The 18,050-nt window shown below is 45.6% G+C and overlaps 1 protein-coding gene across 1 annotated transcript; it reads right to left on the bottom strand.

The window, feature by feature from the left end:
• Positions 1-2,495: 2,495 nt before the first annotated feature.
• On the bottom strand, positions 2,496-15,517 carry CUNH1orf100 (chromosome unknown C1orf100 homolog). The gene is made up of 4 exons (XM_036453487.2): positions 15,383-15,517; positions 6,934-7,020; positions 4,857-5,029; positions 2,496-2,596 (listed from the first exon to the last, which is right to left on the bottom strand). The coding sequence occupies exons 1-4, from the start codon at positions 15,484-15,486 to the stop codon at positions 2,505-2,507; spliced, it is 456 nt and encodes a 151-aa protein (XP_036309380.1). The 5' UTR covers positions 15,487-15,517; the 3' UTR covers positions 2,496-2,504.
• Positions 15,518-18,050: the final 2,533 nt, after the last annotated feature.

Raw genomic sequence — 18,050 nt, 5'->3', positions numbered from 1 at the left:
GTCCAAATGAACCCCAATTGTTGGTCATGCCTTTATTTCTCTTTTCTTGGGGGGAAAAAAATAAAAAAGAGGTGTTATTTTAAGCATTCGGCTTCACATATTGTGTTGTAGATTATCCTTCAGTGAACTATCTTGAATGTTAAATTAGGTGCCACTTAAATTTATTTTATTATTCCATCAATAGCTGATTAAAAAGAACCAGATATTTCTAGTATACTTGCATTGTGTTTTTGTTTTGGCAAGAGAAGTTGTGGTAATATTAGAGTATATAAGAAGGAGTTTTATCCCTGCTGTGTGGGGGGATAAGGTGGGGAGAGAGCAAGACAGAATCTTTGAAAACACTTAAATACAATTTATCTACACTATAATAGATATATTTTTTATTAATACTTAGTTCAGGAAAAGTATTAAAATAAGTGCAGTCTTGTTGGATTTAATAAATAAGAAGGATAATACAGATAATCTTACAAAGCTCACTGCTGATCAGTAATGATCTTTATATAAAATAATAATTTATACTTGGTACATAATAACTAAAGTTTACTTATTCTAATGGAAGTTGACTTGGCTTTTATTTATTCTTGCTTTTTTTCATCTTCCTACTTGGACTTTAAATTAGATTAGCTGCCCAGAGATGTAAGCTCCATTAGAAGTAAGCATGTCTTTTGTTAGTTTAAATATATTTTTATTGATTTCAGAGAGGACAGGAGAAAGATAGAAATAACAACTAAGAGAGAGAATCATTGATCGGCTGCCTCCTGCACGGAATGGAGCCTGTAACTTGGCATGTGCCCTGACTGGGAGTTGAACCGTGACCACCTGGTTCATAGGACAACACTCAACCACTGAGCCACACCGACTGGGCACATTCTTACCTGGCTGCAAGCATTACCGTACTGAAACATTTTCAGCAATGGTCCAGAAGCAGACAGAAATAACCCATCTTTGAGTCAGGAGTGTACTAAATTTTTACCCAAAAAGTGTTACTCTTTTTTTTTAAACTCCAGTGACCCTTGGTTGGCTCTTTACAACTGAGACTGAGACAATGCAAAGCTACATGAATCCGTTCTTGGGGGAAGCTTTTGACTGGTAGGCTTCACTTTGGGGTATTGAGTTGGGAACCAATTAGTATGATGGGGAGTCTCAGGGGCCAGGCGGTAGGAGTCTTTACTTTGGGATTTAATTGCTTAGAGAAGAACCGCTAGCTCTTGGCCTGGGGACTTGATGCCTAGTTGTCAACTTTCTCCCAAGGAGAGGAGTGGTAACTCTTATGTTAAATACCGTATTTTCCGGCATATAAGTCAACCCCCTAATTTTACAGTTAAAACATAGGTTTAGGCCTATATTCGCTGTATAAGACTACCCCCCACTTCAAAGAAAAGACTTACTTTGCTGTCAAGATCTGCAGGTAATTTTTGTGCAATTTTGGTCTTTTGCCCCTGATTTTCAGTAGACTTTTTTTTGTTTCAAAAGTCGTCTTATACACCAGAAAATACGGTACTAGAGGCCCAGTGCATGAAATTCATGCAAGAATAGATCTTCCTTCCCCCAGCTGCTTCCCTCTGGCTCCCAGGACAGGGGCTTCCCTCCAGAAGGGCGCCTGGAAGGACATTCGGTCTAATTAGCATATTATGCTTTTATTATTATACATGTGTTCATTGATTTCAGAGAGGAAGGGAGAGGGAGAGAAAGATAGAAACATCGATGAGAGAATCATTGGCTGCCTCCAGCACGTCCCCTACTGGGGATCAAGCCTGCAACCGGGACATGTGCCCTTGGCCGGAATGGAACCCGAGGTCCGAGGTCCACAGGCCGACACTCGATCTCTGAGTCAAACCGGTTAGGGCAGGAATGGTGACTCTGCTCACAGTTCTCCTCCCTCTCCCTTTCCCCATCTCACATCTCACTGCAGTCCTGTGCCTTACCTGGGTTTCTGCATCCCAAGCACCTCCAGGGCCTCCCTCCTTGTCCCCATCCCCAGTTCTTTTTTCCTTCTCAGGGATGCAGTTATCGAGCAGATGCAATTATCTTCTTACCTGGCCCCACGTGGAACCACTGGACCAAATGTAAGACAGCTCACCAGCACCGGCTGCAAGACTGGTAGTGGGGCTGGGTGTTGATTCCCTGCCCTGGGATGACCAACTTGATCTGGAAAGAACTTGCACCATGTAAATATTTTAGGATTCTAACCATTGGGATACACACGGAAATTAAAAGTAGTTCTGCCCGGCCAGCGTGGCTCAGTGGTTGAGCTTCAACCTATAAACCAGGAGGTCACGGTTCAATTCCCCATCAGGGCACCTGCCCAGGAGGCAGCCAATCAGTGATTCTCTCATGATGTTTCTATCTCTCTCTCCCCCTCCTTTCCTCTCTGAAATCAATAAAAATGTATTAAAAAGAAAAAGTAGGTCTGTTATCATGGTTTTAGTCTAAAAGAGTCACCTAAGAACGCCAAATATTGTTATTTTCAGACGCCATAGCTATTTTGGTTTAAAGCTTTTATTTCAGTGCCACCTGTCTTTACAACAGTAGAACTCTGGCAGTGAGTTGATTGGTCGACGATTCGATAAAACTGTGCCTAATTTCCGGTCCCAATCTGGAATTTAAAACAAATTAATTATTTACTTTAGGACTACTCCTAAATTTTAACTCACTGTCATTTCAACAGCAATTGTATACAATAACAAAACTTATGGGATTTAGACAAAGGAACATGTTTAAAAGCTATGTGAAAAAGGACTTAGGGTTATTTTTATTTTATTTATTTTTTAATATATTTTTATTGATTTTAGAGGTGAAAGAAGAGGGAGAGAAAGATAGAAACATCAATGAGAGAATCACTGATCGGCTGCCTCCTGCACACCCCCAATTGGGGATTGAGCCTGCAATGTACCCTTGACTGGAATTGAACCCGGGACCTGTTATTCTGCAGGCTGATGCTCTATCCACTGAGCCAAACCAGCTAGGACCAAAGGATTATTTATGTAGCTTAATCTCTTGTTCATAATACTGAGTTTTGCAAAAATGTAATGAAAATAAATCACAAGTTTGCATTTTGACTTCCTAAATCTAGATTTCCCCCGAACCCTTTAAACTTTCCATTATAAATGGGCCACGTTCTTTGTATCAAACTGCAGTTGTTGCCATCCCTAAATTCACACCCATTGACATTCCTCCTATCTTACAGCCTCTTGTCTATCACCACTAAGGATTCTGCTTATGTAAAGGAGGGCGTGGGTGGAAGACAGCAATCATTAATAAAGTAATCGATTGACATTGCACCTATGCTTGATGAGTCAAAGACCGAAGTGTGGCTAAGTGTCATCAACCTATGAATCAAAAGGTTACTGGTTCAGTTTCTGGTCAGGGCACATACCGGATTACAGGCTCAATCTCCAGTAAGGGCCATGCAGGGGGCAGCCGATTGATGTTTCTCTCATCAATGTTGCTATCACTCTCCCTCTGCCTTCTCTCTCTCTCTCTCAAAATTAATAAAAAACAACAACAAAACATTAAAAAGAAAAAGACCAGAGTGTTTCTACAACAGTGTTGTAACGAGACTTCATATGTACAGTGCTATGCTTACATTAACATGTATTCACAGTAACCCTGAAAGGCCCATTTATATTACCACCATCTCAAATAGATTAATTAATGTGCCCAAATTCACAGGACTTGGAAGAAAAGGAGCCCCCATTTGACCCAGAAATATCAGGCTGCTAAGTCCCTAATCTCTTCTCAGTTCTATTCCACCGCCCATAGCACTTCAACAGCATTGAAGCAAACACACATTTCTTGAGATTAAGAACAAATAACATTTCATTGGCCCAGAGAGTATGACTAGAACTGCCCTCCCTGGAGGATTTTTAAAATCACATTTAACTGTGATCCTGTATGTAATTCATAACCATTTAACTTCTCAAGGCTTGCTATGGAGTTGAACAGCAACTCTTGACCTTAAACATTACCAAGTATTCCAGGGACCTATATCAAAGTAGTTTAGAAGTGGGAGCCATAGAGATCCTCATTGTAGAAGTTACAATAGAGCTGAATTATACACCGTCAGCCAGGCAAATCCAACAGTAAATGGTCTCAGGACACACGACAAACTTCTGGGGGCTTCCTGGTGACATTCCGTTTAGTGAATATATATGCCCACAGTGAATTCTATCAAACCTGAAATACTAGCATTCGATACAGATTGGGGGTGGAAGGAACATGGAAAGTGATTTTTTAAAATGTCCACACCATTTGACAAAGTGAAATTACAGCTCATATGGTTGAAAGTCGTCATTGGAAAATAAAATGAAGCTGAGCTGGGATGGCTCAGTTGTTGAACATCAACTCATGAACCAAGAGGTTACTGGTTCAATTCCTAATCAAGGCACATGCCTGGTTGCAATTCCTAGTAGGGGGCCTGCAGGAGACAGCTGATCAGTGATTCTCTCTCATCCTTGATGTTTCTATCTCTCTCTCCCCTATCCCTTCCTCTCCGAAATCAATAATAATAAAAATAAAAAAATGTACATATATTGAGAATGAGTAGAGTTCCACAACAATATGTGAGGAGTGATCAGACTTGAGCTGCCTCCTCTCGAGGACATTTGTATGTCTTCATTCCTGAAGTCTCTACAGGGAGCTAGGAAAGGAGGAATTCGCCCTTGGGCCAACCTCACCATTCTTCCTACAGGGGGACACACACACCTCCTCCTCCCCTCCCTCCTCCCCTTCTTCTCCCTCCTCTCCCCAACTTGGCTGGTCCCAGATGTGCTGAGACTGCAAGCCCGTCTGAGTTGCTTCTCTTGCGGCCCAGGCTGGGTTGGTCTCAGAGAGTAAGAGCAGTTGGCTTGACTTACCAAACGTGTAAAATGGCAGAGAATAGTCTTTTTGGTACGTGGTCTCTTTGTACCATGGTTCGGCAGGCTTGGAATGTCTTCGAAAACAAATATATCGGATGAGAGTTTGTTGGTCGAGTTGAGGCTGACACTGGTGTTTCTCCTCGGGAGGCATGGCCACGTCTATGAGAGGTCTAAATGAAAACAGCAACAACTTGCTGAACGCCCAGGCAGAGCAAAGAGTTCCGTTTTCTCATCAGCTGAAATCCATTCCCTGGACGTAGCCAGGAGGCCACCAGGTCAGTGTTGGCCAGACTCCGTCGGTCAAGGCCAGTCCCAGACAAACTGTCAGTAGATGGCTCAGGGGTTCCAGTCCCCTGCCCTTCCCTTTGCAGCCCTTCTGTCCCAGTCACAGGTCACAGAAGGCAACCTGCCTTTCTTTTCCTTTGTATTCTTAAAAAAAAAAAAAATAATAATAATAATATATATATATATATATATATATATATATATATATATATATATATCTATATCTATATCTATATCTATATCTATATCTATATCTATATCTAAGAAGAAGGGAGAGGGAGAGAGAGAGATATAGACACATAAATGATGAGAGAGAATCATTGATCGACCACTTCCTGCACAACCCACACTGGGGATGGCGTCTGCAACCTGGGCATGTGCCCCGACCTGGAATGGAACCATGACCTCCTGGTTCATAGCTCAATGCTCAACCACTGAGCCACACTAGTCGGGCTTGCTTCTTTTATTCTTATCTAGAAACTTAATAAAGTAATCGATTGATATTCGCACTAGTTTTTCCCCTTGGTTTTTCAGAGTCAAGCATGTATTTGAGTTGGAACAAAGGATATGGAACTGGGTATCAGAAAATGTGGATAGATTCCAGTCTCAGCTTTTAGGCTAACCCAACTGCACCTCAAGCAAGACATGCCCCTTCCCTGGGCTGCGTCCTCCTCATCTAATTGGATCTGATTGACCTCTTAAAACTACTTCCGGTGCCGTCTATTCAGTGTAGACTCTGTGCTGCTGTGTGGATGCCAGGGTGCCCTTGTCTGTGCATGGAGGATAACCAGGAGTTGATTATATCAAAGGCGATTAAGAGAAAAAGAGAAGTTTGTAAAATATGCCAGATGAACTCAGAATAATAGCAATCATATTTTCAGTGCCTGCTATGCTGTGGGATTTTATATCAATTATTTTGTTTAACAGGTAAAAAAAATAGACTCGGAGATGCAAATGAAAATTGTCCAAGATCAAACATTTCATAAAGTTAGTTACTCAGATTGCTACTTTTAACTCCCGTGGTTTCCAGCCTCTACAAACTAGAGTGTAATATCAAAGTATCTTTTTTGTTGTTGTTAAAATTATATCCACAGAGGCAGAAATCCTTCAGGTCAAATTTGTAATTTTACTGCGAAGGGAACAGACTCAGGAAAAGTTAAATTATTTGACAAAGGTGAAACTCTAAACTCATGGTGATTATACTTCTTAGATAATTTAGTAAAGATTCTTATTTATTGCTGACTATAAAAGTAATATATGCTCCCTAGAGAAAATCTGGAAAATAAAATATAAAACACAAACACCATTCATCTCACTACTCATAAATAACTGTTGTTAACAGTATGGTGTATTTCCTTCTAAATGTTTTCTATTCATCAAATAATAATCATTAATATTGTTTTCATACTCATTTTTGTTATTACAAAACTAGAGGCCCGTTGCACAAAGATTTGTGCAAGAATAGGCCTTCCTTCCCCTGGCTTTGCTACTGGCTGCCCGGGAGCCTGCAAGTCCATGCTCTCAGCCAGAGCACCACTCCTGTAGCTCCCTCCATCCTCCCACCCTCCCCCTCATAGCAGGCTTCCTGCCCCACCGCCACTCCAGCACCTTCATATGCAAATTAGCTCAAAACCTTTGCTGGGTTAATTTGCATACTCACTCCTGATTGGCTAGTGGGTGTTGTGGGGGTATGGTCAATTTGCATATTTCTCTTTTATTAGTGTAGGTTTGATTCCTGTTTAAAAAAAATGTGTCATTCTAACTTTAGTGTAATTGTTAGGTGTCTCACCTGGGAGAGCTCCTTACAACATGGACTCGTGCCAGCTGCCCAGGGAGGTAGCCAAGGACATCCTTTCCTTGATGAGCAATGTGTGAGCTGGTAGAGAAAGTGAGGGGCGAGAAAAGGGCAATTATTACGATCAGTTCTTTAGCTGTGATGTAATTCAAAAAGATATTCGGTCTTTGCCCCTCTTTTCTGGCACAGAACTCCTTGGACTCCCCCCTTCCCTCCAACTTTTAATTAATTAGCTAGTTAATTATTTTTTTATTTCAAGACAGTATTTTAATTACAGTTGACATTAAATATTATATTGGTTTCAGTTGCATGGCATAGTGACAAGACCTTTATGTAATTTATAAAGTGATCCCCCCCGATAAGTCTAGTACCCACCTGGCACCACACATAATTATCGAAGTATTATTGACTACCTTCCCAATGCTATACCCCCTTGGACTTTCTTGATGAGAGTGTCTTTCTTTTTTTAATCCAGTTTTCAGGTTCAGGTTCAAGCGATCATCAGGAAATATTTGACGTGTCAGTTTCAAAATATCAGGGGGGAAAATGCAATGGTATTTAAAACCAGTGGGGCAAATGTTGATTATAGTTGAAAAGTGGGAATTAGAAAATGGGGGTTTCTGCCGGGACCTGTTTGGCTCAGTGGATAGAGTGTGGGCCTGTGGACTGAAAGATCCGGGTTTGATTCTGGTCAAGGGCATGTATGTACCTTGGTTGTGGGCACATCCCCAGTAGGGGGTGTGCAAGAGGCAGCTGATCGATGATTCTCTCTCATCGATGTTTCTAACTCTCTATCCCTCTCTCTTCCTCTCTGTAAAAAAATCAATAAAATATATATTAAAAAAAGACAAGAAAATGTGGGTTTCTTACATTCTCTACTATATATATATATATGTTTCAGAGAGGAAGGGAGAGGGAGAGGGAGATAGAAACATCAATGATGAGAGATGCATGCCTCACACAGGATCAAGCCCGCAACCCTGGGCCTGTGCCATGGCCGGAAATTGAACTATGACCTCTTGGTTCATAGATCGGTGCTTAACCATTGAGCCACACTAGCCAGGCTATAATACACTTTTTATTTTAGAAAGTTTTTTGCTGGTGGCAGTGGAAAACAAATCTGAGGACAATCTGACTAGGAGTAGAAAGGCTGGTTAGGAGGAGATTTTAGTGGTTTATGTGGGGCATGGTGAAGCTCTGAGCAATGTGTTGAAAAGGTGGATGGAGAGCAGAGGATGGAGATAAAAGATGGGAGCTGTCCAAGGCCAGGCTTAGGCTTCAGGCTTTGGGAAGATGCTGCCATTCCCTGCGAGAGGGGACACCGGACGATGGCCATTGTTGGATGGCTATAGCGTTTGGGAGGTGTGCAGTCTTTTAGGACCTTCCACAGATTCCGAGTGCTCAGTAGGTGCTGTAAGAACTCCAGGAAAAAGCCCTGATTGGTTTGGCTCAGTGGATAGAGCGTTGGTCTGCTGACTGAAGGGTCCCAGGTTCGATTCCGGTCAAGGGCATGTACCTTGGTTGCGGGCACATCCCTGATAGGGGATGTGCAGGAGACAGCTGATCGATGTTTCTCTCTCATCGATGTTTCTAACTCTATCCCTCTCCCTTCCTCTCTGTAAAAAAAATCAATAAAATATATTTAAAAAAAAAAAGGAATTCCAGGGAAACGTCAGTAGAAAATAGTTCATGGTTTTGCATGAAGTAACTCGTCAATAGGTTCTGGCGATGAATGGAAACTTAAGCTATATCCCTCCCGTCCAAACATCACTTCTGGAATATACGTAACTAACTCTGCACGCCCTGCTGGGTTCTAGCTGACTCAGCAGCAGTCCTTGTCCTCACAGTGCTCTTCCAGTGCCGAAACAGTGGTCTGAATAAAGGCCAATCGGTCTAGGCCAGTGGTCGGCAAACTCATCAGCCAACAGAGCCAACTATCAACAATGCAACGATTGAAATTTCTTTGGAGAGCCAAATTTTTTAGAGTTAAACTTCTCCTAACGCCATTTCTTCAACATAGACTCCCCCAGGCCGTGGTAATTTTGTGGAAGAGCCACACTCAGGGGGCCAAAGACCCGCATGTGGCTTGGGAGCCGCAGTTTGCCGACCACTGGTCTAGGATTTGGGCAGGTGTCTAGCGTTTGGGGAGGCAAATAGGATGAGGCAATTTCAGAAATCGAGACTTGGCTAGAGTTGGGGTCAGAGTGGGGCATGGGGGGACCGGTGGGGTCCCCATTTCTACCTGGGATGAAAGGCGAGCTCTGTGAGCAGGGCGGGTCCATCCGTCTGTGCAAACAGGACCCCGGGAGCTCGGATTTTCAGAGAAACCACAGGCTGTCTGGGCCTGCCCCGCGGTGGGTAACATGACCAAGGCCTGGATGGTAACTAACAGCGGGCGCTGAGTCATAGGAGAGAGAGGAGTTGGCACAATGGTGGGAACAAATGACATTTCTTTTTTTTAAAATATATTTTACTGATTTTTTACAGAGAGGAAGTGAGAGGGATAGAGAGTTAGAAACATCAATGAGAGAGAATCATCAATCAGCCGCCTCTTGCACACCCCCTACTGGGGATGTGCCCGCAACCAACGTACATGCCCCTGATTGGAATTGAACCTGGGACCTTTCAGTCCACAGGCCGATGCTCTATCCACTGAGCCAAACCGGTTTCGGCTCAAATGACATTTCTGAGTGCCCGGGATGGGAGCGTGGCTTCTGTCGGTGCCATCCAGGTCTGAATGATTCCCCGGGGCCATGTGCCAGTTTATTAGACGCCAGTGGAGCTCCAGAGTGCCACTGGCTTCTCCAGGCAGCTGTGCTGTGCGCCCGGCTGTGCTCTGACCATGGATCCTCCCCTCGCTGAGCCGAGGTGGCAGCCCAGCTGTTTGGGGAGGAGCCCGCCACCAGCACCAGCCAACGCTCTGCCATTGAGCTTGTGGGGTGACCCCTGGGCAGGTTTGGCCCAGGAACGGACAGGACAGTGGAGACGTGTGTAAGGTGGGTGGTGGAGGGTGGGGGCGGAAGATGGGATACTTTGCCTCTAATTAAGGTGACCCAGATTGTCCCGCTTTTGGCGGGACAGTCCCGATTTTTAACAATTTCCCCCCCATCCCACAGCGTTTTAAAAAAAAGTCCCGATTTTGCCGAAACAGGTTTGGCTCAGTGGATAGAGCGTCGGCCTGCGGACTGAAAGGTCCCAGGTTCGATTCCGGTAAAGGGCATGTACCTTGGTTGTAGGCACATCCCCAGTAGGGAGTGCGCAGGAGGCAGCTGATCGATGATTCTCTCTCATTGATGTTTCTAGCTCTCTGTCCCTCTCCCTTCCTCTCTGTAAAAAAATCAATAAAATATATTTTAAAAAAAAAGAAAAGAAAAGAAAGAAACATCGATGAGAGAGAATCATCGATCAGCTGCCTCCTGCACACCTCCCACTGGGGATATGCTCGCAACCCAGGTACATGCCCTTGACCAGAATCGAACCCGGGACTTTTCAGTCCACAGGCCGACGCTCTCTCCATTGAGCCACACCGGTTTCTGCCTTTGCCCTCCTCGGATGGGGCGGGAGTCCGCTGTGTCTGATGCATTATTTACAGCCCAGGACAGCTCGGCTCTCCCAGGCAACGCACTCAGTTCAGACAAGAGCAGACCTGTCCCCTGGGAGGGTGACTGGAACCACAGACACCATTCGATATGCCCCCGGGAGGTGGGGAGTGTCTGTCCCCGAGGGGGCTGCGGCTGGGACTGCCATTCTGTTCTGTCTGCCCCCTGCTGCCCGGAGATCATCGGAGATGATCTCACCCAGTTCTCACGGTCACCTCGCCAGGTAAATATTTACACCTGGTTGTGCAAGAGGAGCCTGAGGCTCAGAGAGCGGACTTTCTAAATGTTACCGCTAGCATCTGCCAGAGCCACGAGTCAAACCCAGTCCTCCAGACTCCGGGTTGCATCCAGAGTCATCTATATGGCTGGGACCAGTTTAGCTCAATGGATAGAGCGTCGGCTTGGGGACTGAAGGGACCCGGGTTCGATTCCGGTCAAGGGCATGTACCTTGGTTGCGGGCATATCCCCAGTAGGGGGTGTGCAAGAGGCAGCTGATCGATGACTCTTTCTCATTGATGTTTCTAATTAACTCTCTCCCTTCCTCTCTGTATAAAGATCAATAAAATATATTTTTTAAATAAATAAAAATAATTAAAAATAAAAGCAGAGTCATCTATATGTATGTATGATTACATTTTCCAGAAGAGTTTAGTGTTTTTAAAAAATAAGATATTTTACATTCTCTTACTTGTACTGTCTTTTGTTTGTTTGTTTGTTTTTTAATCCTCACCTGATATTTTTCCATTGATTTTTAGGGAGAGTGGAATATAGAGAAAGAAACATCCATATGAGACAGACATTGATTGGTTGCCTCCTGCACACTCCCCGATCAGGGCCAGGGATCAAACTTGCAACCAAAGTACGTGCCCTTGACTGGAATCGAACCCAGGACCCGTCAGTCCGTGGGCCAACGCTCTATCCACTGAGTCATGACTCCCTGACTGATGGGCAGGCAGGAAGTAGATGTCATAGACTAAAGGAATAGGAAAAGAAAGAAGACATGGCAGTGTTAGCTGCTTGCAATTTTCGTTTGTTTAATACAGTTGAACACGTGCTCTGTGTGTCTGCAGTGTGCTAGGGATGGAGTGGTGATAAATAAAAATCTTTCCACTCAAGAGTTTATCATCTGGAAGCAAAGCCGTATCCAGGCAACCAACGAGCCAGGAGCCAGAGACTCGGGGGCAATAAGTCACTCAGTCAGGACACGAGCTAATGAGGACAGGAGATGGAGGCCGCCATGCTGGGGCCTCGTCTCCAAGGCAACTGTCCCCGCCCATCTCCTCGAGGAAGAGGGAGCTCAGGTTCCTCGTCAGTCACGTGGGGGTGAAACCATCACCTCCACCAACGATGATATGAGAGTGGTGAGAGATCTGTGACTGTCCTGATGACACAGATACCCCACCTGTTCGGGGTTGAGCTGCCCCGACCCCTCAGAGACAGCTGCCAACCAGAGTTTATAAAATGCTGACACCGGTTCTTTTTTCTGTTAATCCTCTGCACCATCCTGAGTGTCTTCCCCCTGAAGGGATCTTTTCGGGGCGGCCTGGGCTCTACAAACCATTGCAATTCCCAGCCCTGCCCCCGAGTGACGGGTCTGGAGCTTGGGGTCGGCACAAGTCGACTTCTGCATCTACCGTAGTTCTTGCTAAGAAAGTTCTCTGCGGTCACAGCCATTTCCTATTTCATTTCATTTATTTATTTATTTATTTTTTAAAAATATATTTAATTGAGTTTTTACAGAGAGGAAGAGAGGGATAGGAAGCTAGAAACATCGATGAGAGAGAAACATCCATCAGCTGCCTCTTGCACACCTCCCACAGGGGATGTGCCCACAACCAAGGTACGTGCCCTTGACTGGAATCGAACCCGGGACCGTTCAGTCTCAGTGGTTTAACTCTATCCACTGAGCTAAACCGGTTTGGGCTCCTATTTCATTTTATTAGGGGCTCCCACTGGCTGGAAATTCAGTCTTGCCTAGCACAGGCCAGGGTTGGGCACTGAAGGATGGACTGGATAAAAGCTTGAGCCAGAGGATCAGCAGAAGGGCGGGTCTTCGCCAGGCACTCACTGCCAGTCACCACGAAACCAAACCAAATAACTGATAGAATCGTGTTTGGTTTCTTTTCCTCAATGAAGAATGGATTCATTCATTTTCATTTTTTTCAGCAAATGTGCATAGGCCCTACCACATTGTGTGACAATCAGGGGGCAGAAGTGACAATGGTGGGCTGCAGGGAGAGACAAACGAGCCCACCCTAGGGAGCTAACCAGATGTGATGGAGTGTGGGGATCTGTGGCGAGCCGGTGAGCCTGAGAGGGGGCGGTGAAGGATTAGGAAAAGACAGACAAGAGAAAGAAGCTGCGTCTCCGTGGCACGCTGTCCTTTCTGATGGAGAGCTCATAACAATAGCCGATGCCACGAGGCAAAAGCAAGGGCGTGGTCAAGATGTTTACAACATTCTCATGAGTTTCAATCCCACTCAATTACATGCACCTGAACTCCATCAAGCCCACGTCACTCAGACACGTGGGGCCACGTATTCGGACCACAGGTTCAAGCTGACAACCACAGCTGTTGGCTGGGGCTTGCACGTGGCCATGAGAGGACTGTGCCCTCTCATCAGCCCGAGGCTTGGACCTGTCCAAACACTGTAGCCGCTCCCCACAGGGATCAAGAAGACAGATGTTGGAGCCAGGCCAGTGGGTTCAGATCCCACCTCTGCCAATCACGGACCAGCTGTGGGGTCTTGGGATGTTCCTTAACCACTCTGTGCCTCAGTTGTACCTCCTCATCTGTACTTCAAAGTTGTTGGTAAAGGTTTAAACACAGTGGTTAAGAGTTGCATGAGTGTTAACTGTTACTCCAGTGGGTGAGACCCGGAGGAAATAAAATAAGTTCCGATAAGGGCCACGAGGCCATGTTTCCAAAAAAGGTGTGAGGTGGAGTATAAAGGAGGTGAAGCCTGGCCGGTGTGGCTTAGTGGTTGAGCATTGACCTCTGAACCAGGAGGTCACGGTTTGATTCAGTCAGGGCACATGCCCAGGTTGCAGGCTCCATTTCCAGTAGGGGGGGCATGCAGGAGGCAGCCGATCAATGATTCTCATCACTGATGCTTCTCTCTCTCCCTCTCCCTTCCTTTCTGAGATCAATAATAATAATAATAACAAATAACAGAGCTGGCCGAAACTGGTTTGGCTCAGTGGATAGAGCGTCGGCCTGCAGACTGAAGGGTCCCAGGTTCAATTCCGGTCAAGGGCATGTACCTTGGTTGCAGGCACATCCCCAGTAGGGGGTGTGCAGGAGGCAGCTGATCGATGTCTCTCTCTCATCGATGTTTCTAACTCTCTATCCCTCTCTCTTCCTCTCTGTAAACAATCAATAATATATATATATATATATATATATATATATATATATATATTTAAAAAAAATAACAGAGCTGGAGAGGTGGACAGAAGACCTTCTTTAGCCAGGGTGGTTAAGGAATTGCTCTCTGAGCAGTTGACAAGGAGCTAAGCAGGGGGTTGACAGGAGGCTGGTTAAAACAGGGCAGGCAGGGCCCGGGAGGGAGCGGTCCCGGGAGAAGGGACATGCCCAAAAGCCCTGGAGAATGAAGAAGTGTGGCCCGTTGAAGGGATGGAAGAAGACAATGGGGTTTGTAGATGGGCAAGGCCAGTTCAGGTCGGCTTTGCAGGCCCTGGCAACAGAGTTTGGATTTTATGCAAAATGTAGTCATCACAGGGCTTTATGCAAAGGGGGGTGGCTTCGATCCTATTTATACTTCATGAAGCTCAAGGCAGAGGATGGGGTGTAGGACAACAAGAGTGGTGGTTGGTGAAGATGAGCAAGGGAGAGGCCACGTTGGTCTGTACCAGGGTTGGCAGTGGAGATGGTGAGTCACTGCCATGGGAGATGCATCCTGGAGGCAGGACTGAGCTTGCTGGTGGATTGGACCCACCATTGTTGCCAAGGCAGAAGACAGACAGCCCTGCTCCACAGTGAATACTGAAGGTGGGCGGTGGGTGGCTGACAGGCGCCCCCTGGTGGGGCTCTGATGGATGAACACAGAGAACAGAATCCAGCCAGCCTTGGGACTTCAGTGCCCTGTCACACCGTGTCCCGCCCAAACCCTCAGGCTGCCCACGGCTGGCTCAGCTCAGGCCCAGTGTCTGAGTGAGTTCCGCTGAGCCCCAGGCAGCAGCCACAAAGGGAAGTTAGTTTCCATTTCCCCCCAGGAGATGAGACCACAGTTAAATAGGCCCCAACCGTGGACAAAACACACAGAAAGGCCAGACCTGTGTGGGGAGACAGAAACCAAGAGCCACTGGAACCACCCTGGATTTTCTTTTTTTCTTTTTATTTATTTATTTTTTAAAAATATATTTGATTGATTTTTTACAGAGAGGAAGGGAGAGAGATAGAGAGCTAGAAACGTCGACGAGAGAGAAACATCGACCAGCTGCCTCCTGCACCCCCCCAACCCCCACCGGGGACGTGCCCGCAACCAACGTACATGCCCTTGACCGGAATCGAACCCGGGACCTTTCAGTCCGCAGGCCGATGCTCTATCCACTGAGTCACACCGGTTTCGGCAGGCTCTGGATTTTCTCTGAAAGGGTTTTCAAAATACCGAGGAACCAAGGTCCCTCCCGCCCCCTTCTCCCTTTGATAATTTCTAGAGGCGAAAGAACTTAAATATTGTTAAAGTTCACTAAATACTAAACCCCAAAGAAACGTCTCTAGAGCCCCCTGCCAGCAGCTGCCTGCCAATCACAGAGCGGCAGGTGCCCAGTTCCGATTCCCCGGGCGCCTGCCCGCCGTCCGCCTTTGGAGGGAGGTTACCTGGGTGGGATCTGCGGGTGGCGGTCAACAAACTGCCGCAGCCGGATGGCGGCCATGAGGAACGGGGTTCTGAAAGAAAAAAGAAAATTGAAGAATGTGCCCATGGCAAGTGTATGTATATTTCCAGGTGGAGAGTCATCTGGTATTACACAACCCTTCTTAAAGGTAGAGGTCACTGGCTCAGGGGTTGAGCATTGACCTATGAACCAGGAGGTCAGGGTTCGATTCCCGGTCAGGACACGTGCATGGGTTTCCGGCTCGATCGCCAGTAGGGGGTGTGTAGGAGGCATCTGATTTATGGTTCTCTGTCATCATCGATATTTCTATCTCTTTCTCCCTCTCCCTTCCTCTCTCTCTAAATATCAATTAAAAATTATATATATCGCCAGGACCGGTTTGGCTCAATGGATAGAGCGTCGGCTTGGGGACTGAGGGGCCCCGGGTTCGATTCCGGTCAAGAGCAGGTACCTTGGTTGCCGGCATATCCCCAGTAGGGGGTGTGCAAGAGGCAGCTGATCGATGGCTCTCTCTCATTGATGTTTCTAACTCTCTATCTCTCTCCCTTCCTCTCTGTACAAAAATCAATAAAATATATTTTTAAAAAATTATATTTACCCTGTTTCCCTGAAAATAAGACAGTGTCTTATATTAAATTTTTCTCCCAAAGTTGCGCTAGGTCTTATTTTCAGGGGATGTCTTATCTTTCCATGCGCTAGGTCTTATTTTCGAAGGATGTCTTATTTTCGGGGAAACACGGTATATGTATGTGTGTGTGTGTCTATATATATATATATATATATATATATATATATATATAATTTATATATATATATATATATATATATATATATATATATATATATATATATATATATTAAAGTAGAGATCTTTTGCCTGACATTTTAGGGAAGGAAATAGACTTGAAAAAGGGCACAGAGACATGGAAGTGTAAACTAATGCATGCAGAAATGCTTTTCTTTTTTATTTTAAAATATAGTTTTATCCATTTCAGAGAGGAAGAGAGAGATAGAAACATCAATAAAAAGAGAGAATCATTGATCAGCTGTCTCCTGCATGCTTCCTACTGGATATGGAGCCCACAACCTGGCATGTGGCTTGACCAGAATTGAACCAACCGGGAACCCTTCAGTCTACCAGTCGATGCTCTATCCACTGAGCCAAACCAGCCAGGGCGCTTTTCTTTCTTTTTTTAAAAAAATATATATTTATAAGAGAGTTAGAAACATCGATGAGAGAGAAACATTGATCAGCTGCCTCCTGCACACCCCTACTCAGGATGTTCCCGCAACCAAGGTACATGCTCTTGATCAGAATTGAACCTGGGGCCCTTCAGTCCACAGGACAACGCTCTATCCATTGAGCCAAACCGGTCTCGGCTGCCTGAATGCTTTTCCCTTCTTCCTTTCTAGTCTAAGTTTTGCAAGTTCTTCAGGGCCTATTCAAGGCCTGTTCTGACTTCCAAATGGCCAAGTGCCCGCCTCTGAATTCCCAGAGTCCTTTGATGAATTCTATTGTATTATGCATTTTGGTTCTGAGATCTTTCCTCATTGGTTTATGAATGCATTTACAAAGCCTGTCGTTTAAGAAACTATTTAGTAGCCAAAACCGATTTGGCTCAGTGGATAGAGTGGTGGCCTGCAGACTGAAAGGTCCCAGGTTCGATTCCGGTCAAGGGCATGTACCTTGGTTGCGGGCACATCCCCAGTAGGGGGTGTGTAGGAAGCAGCTGATCGGTGATTCTCTCTCATCAATGTTTCTAACTTTCTATCCCTCTCCCTTACTCTCTGTAATATATCAATAAAATATATCAATAAAATATATTTATTTAAAAAAATGTTGAGATAAAACCATTCAGATAATTCAAAGTTGAGTATGAATGTTCACTTTGTCAAAGAATTCTTGCCTTTAGGAAAGGTTTGCCTCAAAGTGTCTGTACATCGTGAGCTCCAGTCTCTAGAACATTCCACATGCAAACAGCTATTCAGTAATGCAACCACGAAGCGGGAGGAGAGAGAAGTGCGGGCGCTGACAGTCATGCGGGCGTTACCTGCTTGGGCTGCAGTCGTTGGAGACCTTCTTGCTTTACAGAGGGGTCCTCTGAGGACAGCGGCTACTTCTGCCGCCCCCGGATGTTGGATGCTCAGGCACCCTGCAGAGTGAGGGGGGGCTTGATCCCTCTGCATCACTCAAACGCTATTGTGATGCGCTCTGGGTTGGACAGCTTTGCTAGGTAACGCCTTTTCGGCTCTTGGCCTTGAAGCTCACGCGGTGTCTTTTGATCCCTGTGAAAGGCCAGCTGAACATGAAAGTGCGAAGGAGTGTGGAGAGGAACACGGCGTGAGCAAATAGCCCAGGTTGTTTAATCATCGGTACGTTCCTTTCTATAAAGATTATCCCAAGGACCTCACAAGGTCAAGGAGCTGGGTGGAGCTAGCTGTGTTGGCAAGTTTGGCCCTTTGCGAGTTGGAATTGAGGAGGTGGGGCTGGCATGAGGGACAGAAGAATTCAGCTCTGCCAAAACTGGTTTGGCTCAGTGGATAGAGCGTCGGCCTGCAGAGTGAAGAGTCCTGGGTTCGATTCCGGTCAAGGGCATGTACCTTGGTTGTGGGCACATCTCCAGTAGGGGGTGTGCAAGAGGCAGCTGATG

The sequence above is a fragment of the Pipistrellus kuhlii genome, unplaced genomic scaffold (assembly GCF_014108245.1).
Source record: "Pipistrellus kuhlii isolate mPipKuh1 unplaced genomic scaffold, mPipKuh1.p scaffold_m20_p_25, whole genome shotgun sequence".
NCBI classification, from domain to species: domain Eukaryota; kingdom Metazoa; phylum Chordata; class Mammalia; order Chiroptera; family Vespertilionidae; genus Pipistrellus; species Pipistrellus kuhlii.
The sequence above is the reverse complement of the archived record's forward strand: the minus strand, read 5'-3'. Positions and strand labels throughout refer to the sequence as shown.

What these genes read in the sequence shown, in the direction of transcription:
- CUNH1orf100 (XM_036453487.2), bottom strand. Translation starts at nt 15,486, where the DNA reads ATGGGCACATTCTTCAATTTTCTTTTTTCTTTCAGAACCCCGTTCCTC. An exon ending in CACCCGCAGATCCCACCCAG is followed by an intron (nt 7,021 to 15,382) that starts GTAACCTCCCTC and finishes TTTCTCTACCAG; the next exon opens with CTCACACATTGCTCATCAAG. An exon ending in TCTGCCATTTTACACGTTTG is followed by an intron (nt 2,597 to 4,856) that starts GTAAGTCAAGCC and finishes TTTAAATTCCAG; the next exon opens with ATTGGGACCGGAAATTAGGC.